Source organism: Berghia stephanieae, chromosome 7 (assembly GCF_034508935.2).
Source record: "Berghia stephanieae isolate SIO BIC M18660-M18661 chromosome 7, UCSD_Bste_1.3, whole genome shotgun sequence".
In the NCBI taxonomy this organism is placed as follows: Eukaryota; Metazoa; Mollusca; class Gastropoda; order Nudibranchia; family Aeolidiidae; genus Berghia; species Berghia stephanieae.
Window position 1 is genome coordinate 27,503,528 of NC_088366.1, and position 11,788 is coordinate 27,515,315.

The 11,788-nt window shown below is 41.6% G+C and overlaps 1 protein-coding gene across 1 annotated transcript; it reads right to left on the bottom strand.

Moving 5' to 3' along the window:
- Positions 1-6,997: 6,997 nt before the first annotated feature.
- LOC144976977 (uncharacterized) lies at positions 6,998-11,509 on the bottom strand. Its single transcript, XM_078921633.1, has 2 exons — positions 11,348-11,509; positions 6,998-8,946 (listed from the first exon to the last, which is right to left on the bottom strand). The coding sequence occupies exon 2, from the start codon at positions 8,938-8,940 to the stop codon at positions 7,813-7,815; it is 1,128 nt and encodes a 375-aa protein (XP_078777759.1). The 5' UTR covers positions 8,941-8,946; positions 11,348-11,509; the 3' UTR covers positions 6,998-7,812.
- Between the last annotated feature and the right edge of the window lie 279 nt (positions 11,510-11,788).

Here is an 11,788-nt window from a genome sequence, read left to right on the forward strand (position 1 = left end):
TGAACCTGACACTACAGGGGGTGGGCGCCAGTGGGGAGTGAACCTGGGACTATGTAAAAAGGAGATCAGTAGGAAATAAATCTGGGACTAAAGGGAGATGGATACCATTGGGAGTTGAAGCCGGATTTGGGAGTTGGGTACCAGAGGAGAGAGAAACCTGACACTATAGGAGGTGGGCGCCAGTGGGAGTGAACCTGGGACTATGTAAAAAGGATATCAGTGGGAAATAAACCTGGGACTAAAGGGAGATGGATACCATTGAAAGTTGAAGCCGGATATGGGAGTTGAGTACCAGAGGAGAATGAACCTGACACTATAGGAGATGGGCGCCAGTGTGGAGTGAACCTGTGACTCAGGGAAGTGCACAGCAATTGGGAGTTAACCTTGGACTGTGGGAGATGGATAACTGTGGGTATCCGAGCCGAACTATAGGAGTTGGGTACCAGAGGAGAATGAACCTGACACTATAGAAGGTGGGCGCCAGTGGGGAGTGAACCTGGGATTCAGGGAATTGCACCAGTGGGGATTTAACCTGGGAATATGTAAAAAGGATATCAGTGGGAAATAAACCTGGGACTAAAGGGAGATGGATACCATTGAAAGTTGAAGCCGGATATGAGAGCTTGGTACCAGAGAATGAACCTGACACTATAGGGGGTGGGCGCCAGTGGGGAGTGAACCTGGGACTATGTAAAAAGGAGACCAGAAGGAAATAAATCTGGGACTAAAGGGAGATGGATACCAATGGGAGTTGAAGCCGGATTTGGGAGTTGGGTACCAGAGGAGAGAGAAACCTGACACTATAGGAGGTGGGCGCCAGTGGGGAGTGAACCTGGGACTATGTAAAAAGGATATCAGTGGGAAATAAACCTGGGACTAAAGGGAGATGGACACCATTGAAAGTTGAAGCTGGATATGGGAGTTGAGTACCAGAGGAGAATGAACCTGACACTATAGGAGGTGGGCGCCAGTGTGGAGTGAACCTGGGACTCAGGGAAGTGCACACCAATTTGGAGTTAACCTGGGACTGTGGGAGATGGATAACTGTGGGTATCCGAGCCGAACTATAGGAGTTGGGTACCAGAGGAGAATGAACCTGACACTATAAAAGGTGGCCGCCAGTGGGGAGTGAACCTGGGAGTCAGGGAATTGCACACCAGTGGGGATTTAACCTGGGAATATGTAAAAAGGATATCAGTGGGAAATAAACCTGGGACTAAAGGGAGATGGATACCATTGAAAGTTGAAGCCGGATATGAGAGCTTGGTACCAGAGGAGAATTAACCTGACACTATAGGGGGTGGGCGCCAGTGGGGAGTGAACCTGGGAATATGTAAAAAGGAGATCAGTAGGAAATAAATCTGGGACTAAAGGGAGATGGATACCATTGGGAGTTGAAGCCGGATTTGGGAGTTGGGTACCAGGGGAGAGAGAGAAACCTGACACTATAGGAGGTGGGCGCCATGGGGAGTGAACCTGGGACTATGTAAAAAGGATATCAGTGGGAAATAAACCTGGGACTAAAGGGAGATGGACACCATTGAAAGTTGAAGCTGGATATGGGAGTTGAGTACCAGAGGAGAATGAACCTGACACTATAGGAGGTGGGCGCCAGTGTGGAGTGAACCTGGGACTCAGGAAGTGCACACCAATTTGGAGTTAACCTGGGACTGTGGGAGATGGATAACTGTGGGTATCCGAGCCGAACTATAGGAGTTGTGTACCAGAGGAGAATGAACCTGACACTATAAAAGGTGGCCGCCAGTGGGGAGTGAACCTGGGAGTCAGGGAAGTGCACACCAGTGGGGAGTTAACCTGTGAATATCTAATAAAGGATATCCTTTATACATATTCCCAGGTTAACTCCCCACTGGTTTGCAATTTCCTGAGTCCCAGGTTCACTCTCCACTGGCGCCCACCTCCTATTGTGTCAGGTTCATTCTCCTCTGGTACCAAACTTTCATATCCGGTTTCAACTTTCAATGGTATCCATGTCCCTTTAGTCCAAGGTTTATTTCCCACTGATATCCTGTTTACATAGTCCCAGGTTCACTCCCCATTGGCGCCCACCCCTATAGTGTCAGGTTTATTCTCCTCTGGTACCAAGCTCTCATATCCGACTTCAACTTTCAATGGTATCCATCTCCCTTTAGTCCCAGGTTTATTTCCCACTGATATCCTGTTTACATAGTCCCAGGTTCACTCCCCACTGGCGCCCACCTCCTATAGTGTCAGGTTCATTCTCCTCTGGTACCAAGCTCTCATATCCGACTTCAACTTTCAATGGTATCCATCTCCATTTAGTCCCAGGTTTATTTCCCACTGATATCCTGTTTACATAGTCCCAGGTTCACTCCCCACTGGCGCCTACCTCCTATAGTGTCAGGTTCATTCTCCTCTGGTACCAAACTCTCATATCCGGCTTCAACTTTCAATGGTATTCATCTCCCTTTAGTCCCAGGTTTATTTCCCACTGATATCCTTTTTACATAGTCCCAGGTTCACTCCCCACTGGCGCCCACCTCCTATAGTGTCAGGTTTCTCTCTCCTCTGGTACCCAACTCCCAAATCCGGCTTCAACTCCCAATGGTATCCACCTCCCTTTAGTCCCAGGTTTATTTCCCACTAATATCCTGTTTACATAGTCCAGGTTCACTCCCTACTGGCGCCCACCTCCTATAGTGTCAGGTTCATTCTCCTCTGGTACCAAACTCTCATATCCGGCTTCAACTTTCAATGGTATCCATCTCCCTTTAGTCCCAGGTTTATTTCCCACTGATATCCTTTTTACACAGTCCCAGGTTAACTCCCTACTGGTGTGAAATTCCCTGAATCCCAGGTTCACTCCCCACTGGCGCCCACCTTCTATAGTGTCAGGTTCATTCTCCTCTGGTACCCAACTCCTATAGTTCGGCTCGGATACCCACAGTTATCCATCTCCCACAGTCCAAGGTTAACTCCCAATTGCTGTGCACTTCCCTGAGTCCCAGGTTCACTCCCTACTGGCGCCCACCTCCTATAGTGTCAGGTTCATTCTCCTCTGGTACCAAACTCTCAAATCCGGCTTCAACTTTCAATGGTATCCATCTCCCTTTAGTCCCAGGTTTATTTCCCACTGATATCCTTTTTACACAGTCCCAGGTGAACTCCCTACTGGTGTGAAATTCCCTGAATCCCAGGTTCACTCCCCACTGGCGCCCACCTTCTATAGTGTCAGGTTCATTCTCCTCTGGTACCCAACTCCTATAGTTCGGCTCGGATACCCACAGTTATCCATCTCCCACAGTCCAAGGTTAACTCCCAATTGCTGTGCACTTCCCTGAGTCCCAGGTTCACTCCCCACTGGCGCCCACCTTCTATAGTGTCAGGTTCATTCTCCTCTGGTACTCAACTCCCATATCCGGCTTCAACTTTCAATGGTATCCATCTCCCTTTAGTCCCAGGTTTATTTCCCACTGATATCCTTTTTACACAGTCCCAGGTTAACTCCCAACTGGTGTGCAATTCCCTGACTCCCAGAATCACCCCCCACTGTTGCCAAACTCCCATAACTTTGCCGGATATTGTCGGGTTTCGTAATAAAGCACTAATTCTTTTTTACGAACCCGCCGATAACCTTAGTCTCAGGTTCACTCCCGACTGGTGTACACTTCCCTGAGTCTCGGGTTCACTCCCCACAGTTGTCTACTTCCCATAACTTTGCTGGATATTGTCGGGTTTCGCCGGGTTTCGTAAAAAAGCACTGGTTCTTTTTTACGAAACCCGCCGAAACCCAGTCCCAGGTTCACTCCCCAATGGTGTACACTTCCCTGAGTTCTAGGTTCACTCCCCACAGCCACCTACTTCCCATAACCTTGTCGGGATTCGTCGGGTTTCGTCGGGTTTCGTCGGGTTTCGCAGGGTTTCGTAAAAAAGACACACCCTATTGAGGTGAGTAATTAGTATAAATTCATTATTAGCTGTATAAACTAGTATAATATGGTTATGACGTAACCCAAACTAGTCCTACTACTTAGCAGCCAGTTCATGTGCATAGCTGAAGTTGGTAAGGACATTGCAGGTTTTACACGTTGGTTCTTTTCAGGAGACACGGACATAGAGTGTGTTGTAAAAAGAAATAAAGATGATAATAGATTAGCTAGCCTCTATGATTTTTGCTGATAGTGAACAGATCCAATAATCCTGGGTTTCAGTGTGAGTCAGATTATTTCTAGTTATTTCCACACAATCTCTCCATGTTGGCTTCTATCAACAGTAATGGGTGGTGGGGTCCCTTCATACGGTACAAGCCATCGTCATGCTTGTGATACCAAATGCTATCAGTCCATTTAACGTTACTAAACCGGGATAGACTCTGTATCATAGTTCTTTATCATTCAATGGACTCAATAACTAAAGTAAATTACGTTTCTCGTTTTAACAGTGAAATGGCGGACAGAAATATATGGGAACAACTCCTGTCTGTTGAGCCGGAGAACAGCTCTGAAGAGGAATCTTCATCTGAAGATTTATTTCAGATCAGTTTGACGTTGAGGATGGTGAAATGGACGAAGCAGTTGGTGGGGATGATGATGATGATGATGAGGATGATAATGACTTGCAGACTGCCAGCTATACCGAGCTATTGCCTGTGGTTGCAACCAACACCGAGCTGTTGCCCGTGGTTGCCAACGACATCGCTTCAGATGCTGGCTGCTACAAGTCACGGATGATAGATTGGAGTAAGACCAAACCTGCAGCTACCAAAACGCCAGCCCGCAATATTTTGAGGTTACCTCATGAGCACACTCCCGCAACAGGACATGTGGAGACACCAGAGAGCGCCTTTCTGCTGTTTTTCACGGCGTTCATGATCGACGAGTGCGTAAAATACACAAATATTGAAGGGAGGAGGGTGAAAGGCATGAAATGGACAGTCTGAGAGATCTCTGCCCTTATTGGGTGCTTGCTGTATGCAGGCTCCAGGAAGGAAAACATGACAGATATAAAGATGTTGTTCGATGTTTTGGATGGACTGCAAATTTTACGGGCTTGTTTCTCTCGGAACCGTTTTTCGTCTCTTTTGACTTACATGCGGTTTGACGACAAGGAGACGAGAAGCCAACGAAGAGCCAGGGATCTGTTTGCTCCAATCAGGGACATTTGGAACAAGTTCCAGATTGCCCTTCAGATGCACTATGCGCCGGGAGAAGCCCTCACAGTAGACGAGCAACTTGTCAATTTCCGTGGTTGTTGTGCCTTTCTGCAGTATATCCCCTCGAAGCCTGACAAGTATGGCATCAAAATATTTTGGGTGTGTGATGCCGCCAACGCCTTTCCGTGCTACGGCATACCATATCTTGGAAAGGGAGCACAGCCCAAAACAGCCAGCAGTGTTGGAGCATCTACTGTTCTAAACCTGGTCCAGCGCTATTTTCAGTCTGGAAGGAACGTCACTTGTGACAATTACTTCACAGACTTCGAGCTGTCCCAAAAACTGCTGCGCCAAAAGCTAACTCTTGTGGGGACAGTAAGGAGGAACAAGACGTTTTTGCCTCAGATATTTAAGGACAAAAAGCATCTCTCCCTTCGCCAATCCATGTTTGCATTCAAGGACAGCACCACACTGGTGAGCTACCAGACCAAACGGAACATGAATGTAAACCTCCTCAGCACTAGGCGGACGTGACGTCAGACTGTGGAATCCTATTTAGCTAAGGGAAGTGTGATTGCCAGATTGGCATTTTATATCTTCCTTACGATGAATATATCCTTTACAACAAGAGATGAAGTGAGAAGGAAAGTGCCAGAAGACAATAGAGAATACACATTTCGCGGCGGTGATGGGGGTTTGAACCCGCGACCCTGCTGGTACAACTCCGCCTGGCCGGGGAGAGCGTGACTCTACCGTATGAGCTATCCACGATCCCCAAAAAGATTCCCGACTACTGTAGATCGCGGGTCCAACACACACAATACACAATCCCCGCGTAGTAAGACCAAGCTGTTTGTAATCATGTTCCATTAGAATTAGAGTTTAATGGGCCCGTTGAGCTTAACTTCGTAATACTTAGGGACATTGTTGATACACCTAGTATGGAAAGCTGGTTTATAGTAAAATAATTACCGCCAGGTCAGATTATTCCCCAGCTTCCCAATAACGGGCAGAGTAATTAAAAGGTAAAACAACGAAGTTCAAAAGAGGAGACGGACAAATTAAATTTAATAATAAATAAATGAATAACTAAAAAGATATCACAAAACAGGCCACCTCTATTCGCAATGGTACTGCAAGTAGTAGATATCATTCATTAAAGTTATTTGCAAATGCGGGTTCGTTTTTAACGTCATTTTTTGAGATTTCCGTTACAACACAATGAGCCCATAAGGAATTGGGTTATCAAACCTGCAGATGATGTTGTGCGTTTATTTATTTTTTAAAACTCGCAACATCACTAGCCGAATATAACGTACCAACACACAAATTATTATCAAATTAATATATCATCATCATATTTATTTATTTATTATTATTATTATTATTATTATTATTATTATTATTATTATTATTATTATTATTATTATTATTATTATTATTATATTGTTATATTATCATCATCATCACCATTATTATTATTATTATTATTATTATTATTATTATTATTATTATCATCATCATAATCACCATTATCATCATCATCTTCATTATTATTATTATTATTATTACTATTATTATTATTATTAGAGAGAGAGAGAGAGAGAGACAGAGAGAGAGAGAGAGAGAGAGAGAGAGAGGAGAGAGAGAGAGGGGGGGGGGGGGGGCTGAGTCCAAAAGACCTCGCGTGTGGCGAATCGGTGGCACAAAATACTTCTCTCTTCCCAAGTCACCGGGTCTAAGAGGACCCGCGAGTGGCGAATGAGACGTAAGAAATAAATCTCTATTTAGCTATAGGCGGGTCTAAAAGACCACACATGTGGTGAATAGGGTGCGTTTTAGGGAGTGGCGGTAAAGGTTAAATAGGATGAGATTTTATTTTTATTTGTTTTACAATTCAATTTCTTGATCCTCTTGGAATTTCAAAAACGCAATGTGAAATAAAAGTATAATTCCAGCCGATACCTTTTAACTATTTGCTTAAAATTACAGTGCAATCTCTCTATATATATAATGACATCATCAGTGGGGGGGGGGGGGGGGGGGGGGGGGTAGAGATTAAACATGTTTTCATGTCACCATTGTGTGTAATTTTAAGAATTCATTGATCGCTGTCTGTCTTTGTCTGGAGGAGAAGATCTCAAACACCATCAGTCCATTGTACGGCCTATCAAGAGCATTCATTGGTTGAACAGCAAATGTTCTCGTTGGCTACCTGTTGTGAGAGCAAGCGTTTTACATTGGCTAAGTGTCGTACAAGTATGGTATATCATTGGCCAAAAATCAAGATTTTTCATTGGCTATAAGGACAAATTTGATTAGCAGAACAGGTAGCAGTTTTATTGGACAAGGAATTTCAATGTCACTATTCAGGGTTTTTGCTAAAATGTATGTCGCAATACAGAGATTTTTTATTACTAACAATAGATAGGTAAAAAAATCGGGACCTGGCCGCCATGTCGCTATTGAGGGAATGTCGCTATATCGATTGTCGTAATAAGCAGTTGCACTGTACATGTATAGGAAGATAGACTGGAGATTGCAGGAATGAAACATAAAGAACAATGACGAAGAGGGCATCTTCAATCCATAACAAACAAGAAAAATTTGCAAAACTATTTCAGTTTATCAAAAATTAAACAAACACCATATGTAGTATATATATGTCATCAATGGCCTCAACCACATTCATGAGTGATTTGAACATTGTCACTTTCTACTACTGTATTGGTAAAACTATGCTCAGGATTAATCTCATTTTCTTCCACTTCCTTGTTTTCATCACAATTCAAACTTTGTGATTGGCTGCTACCAGGACAAGCTATCTCACTTTCACTTGTACTCGTGACCAAATTCTCTGGAACAGAATTGCTGTTGGCAATGTTATCTCTTGATCTCAGATCCATATTTTGAAGTTCAACCCTGACAGTGTTCAAATTCTTTAGAAAAGACACAAGCGATTTAATCTTTTTAGATTCTTCAGCAAATCTTGTCAGACATTGTTGCAAGAAAACACAATCACTATCTCTGAGTTGTGTCAAACTGTCCAAAAAGTCAACCAATTCTCGTGTTACATGTAAAAACGAACCAATAGCAACCAAAGTTCTTGAGTCGTTTTCCTGAGCAAACTCTAAAAATCGGATACTTTCAACTTCCCTCATAAGTTGTAACACATTAGAGTCATTTGAAGGTTCCGTAATTAATGCAGCAAAATCAAATAATGGAGAATAGTTTTGATTATATAATATTAAGCAAATGATATGTCGGGTATAAACATTGTCTGCAATCGGGATAAAACTTGACACAACATTCCAAATCTGATCAGCTGTATCTAGTTGAGGCCTGTATCTAATACTGTCCCGGAGGTCATTAACAAGTTCATCGAGAACTCCAACATTTTGTACCAATACACTGGTGTGGTGCAGGAAATCCAAGAGAGATTTACGACATCCTTTCTGCCACATCTCTTTCAAAATATTAGCAACATAACTCAAAATTTTTAACCCTGTGCCAAGTTTCCACATTTTATCCCCTATATTTACAGCCATCCGAAGTCGAGGGTTCAAAGTCGATGCTATTACAGCCACCATTCCAACTGTCTTCACAGTTGTGCCTACAATCCTGACAGCAGCATTTCCTTGTTTCCATGATAAAAGAAGCTTTGCCTGACAGATGTAACGGGTGACTTTTCTCTCTGATGCTTCCAGATCTTTGGTTAGTTGTGTTGAAATCTTCTGAAGTAGGTCAGCTGCACATGTCAATTTTACAGCAATTCTCTCAACTGCTGCAGTTTCTTGTACAGCCATTGGATACTGAAACAAAATTATATATATAAAATAAGACAACCTGACATATTAGAAAGTCTAAACAAGTGAATAAATTAGCAATGAAGATATTAACATTAAAAAAAAAAATTGTTCACTTGTTTTTAAGATTTTTTTTTTCATAATACCTGATACCGGAAAAAGGGGAAAATATAAGAAAGTTAAAATCTTATTAGTCTACACTTACAAGCAGACATAAAAGAGGGAAATATAACAGGAAACTTGTAAATTTTAAAATGTAACAGACGTAGATTCCAAGAACAATGTATCTATGAATTTAGTTTGAGACCACTGAAAAGCCTCACCTAAATACTAGCACTGCCAGAACCTGAAAAAAAGGGATACACTCAGTTGTTACAAAATAAATATCACCGTGGCCATGTTCCTGGCATCCTGCAGTTCATTAGGCTACCTTCAAGTGACACATTTCAAAGCTCTTGTTTGAGCAGGTCAGCAGGCTGCAGGGAGACACTCAGCTGTACGAATTTCTTTTTTTTTTTTAAAGGCTCGATGGCCTCATTCAAGTCTAGAAAGGACTCATTAGTTTTTCTAATGAACAAAACTTCACCAGAATTCATTTTTCCATTACGGCAAAGAGGCCAGATTTTGTTTTGATATCCATCCCAAATTTTCCTTATTTCGATAATTTTCCGATTTTTTACATTTGTCATGCCTCCTGAGTTATGGATGTGTGTGACATAAAGATTTCAATTTTTAAAATTATTGATATCAATACCAAAATTTTGATATCTTGCCGACTTTTCTATTGGTGCCTAAAAAGCCAGCCCAGATGGAGAGAAAATTATAGTGGGTAAATGCGACATGTAAATGGAGACAATACAAGACAGGCCTGTAAATGGTTGGTGAAAAAATTGTCGGAACTTTTTGAACACGCGAAAATAGACACAACAGGACAAAAATATGGACACAACACAGATATGACACGTCAATTGACTAGTCAAATCATGTCATTTTCCCCACATATTTATAACGAGGACCTTATTTTATGGTATCAAAAAAAAAATCCCAATTATTTGAGTTTGAGGTCCCAGGTCTGAGTTGTAACATGAAAGGAAGAGAACAAGTCCTACCCTTTTGAAGGATGTGTATCTAGAAGTCTAGTGCTCGACATGGGAAGCTGCGTATCTTCGCTCCTGTTTGTGTTAAATGTTTACGCTGATTCTTTTGTTTATTTGGATTAATTCTTAAAGAAGAAGAAGAAAAAGAAGCAGAAGAAGAAGAAGAAGAAGAAGAAGAAGAAGAAGAAGAAGAAGAAGAAGAAGAAGAAGAAGAAGAAGAAGAAGAAGAAGAAGAAGACGAAGAAGAAAAAAACGAAGAAGAAGAAGAAGAAGAGGAGGTGGTGCAGTGGTGTGAGAGCTTTCGAAGAAGAATATATATATTTCGAAGAAAAATAATTATTTCGCATTATTTTTTTTTCTGTCTCTTATCGGGACGGAACCAAAGAAATATAGAGACTGAGAAATAAGAACCGGAGATATGCATGTGTGTCGGTAGCAAAATCGAGAGAAACCTTCCGGTCCGCTTCGACACACTTCTGTGTGTGCGTTTAACTGACTAGGTGTGTGTGTGTGACGACGACTTGCGCGAACTTCGCCACCTCTCTCACGCTGGCTGTGGCACAGTAGCCAAGCAGAATACATAGACGTCTAGCGGAGCGTGTAGGTGACATGATAATATTATAGCTAACTGATAGACGGCATGTTTTGTCTTTGATGCGACAAATAAAAAAGTTTTTTTTTTTTTTTTATTTAAGTCGGTATTTGAAACGGAATAAAATCTAATTTTTTCGAGGAACGAAATAAAAGTCTTTTATTTTCTTTTTTATTGGTTCTGTTCTTTGGCGTTACGAATTTTATTTTTACTATTATCTTTTATTATTTTTTATTTTTAGCACTTATAGAGCAAAATCGTACTGTTGGAAATCCGACAATAGATGGAAAATTTACAGGCCTGACAAGACAAACAGTGTTTCAGCCCTTTTCAGGAGGCAAATAATCAAGACAAATAAATGATCACACAAAAAAATGATATTTTGACAAATACATGGGGGAGGGGCTAACCACTAACTGTGGAGGCAAATATATATTAAAGGGTAAACTAGCAATGCTAGCAAGTGAGTCGAGAGAGAGAGAGAGAGAGAGAGAGAGAGAGAGAGAGAGAGAGAGGGGGGGGGGGGGGGAATTCGGTCAAGACTTAAAAATGACAATAATTCTACACAAAACCCTCCAAATAGATAGAGATTATTAAAGAAGTTTGGGTGCTGTGAACGTAACCTGGCTGACTGACTTCATTAAGAGTGTAATGAGAATGAATATTAATTCCTTCAATGAATGTTCTAGGATAAAAAGTAGAGGAAACTGATAACCACCTTAATTCATAAAATAACAATAACGGATTCAGGTTATAGAAAGATGCCAAATGATATGCGACCAATCTCAAATATCTTTTTAAATTTTTATTCCTAAATGAAAAAAAAAACAACAGTTATTGAGTTCTGCTGTGACTTCTTGATTTTGTTTGTTTGGCTTTTGGATACTGCTGTAACTGTCAGGTGTTAATTGTTTTCGTTCATACCGTTCTTATAGAACAGTAAAGTTTGCTGCCCCAAACGTAAATAATAACAAGTTGCTAGTGATTTCCGTTAGGGACCGGAATAATTTACGCACAATATAGGTCTCCCAATTTTGTAGTTTGAGTTGTAGGCAATACACTTTCAGTATTGAAAATATGTTTACATAAAATCTAACAGTTGCAGAAATAATAATATAAGACTAAATTATTCTGAAAATCAGGCTCCGAATAATTCTCG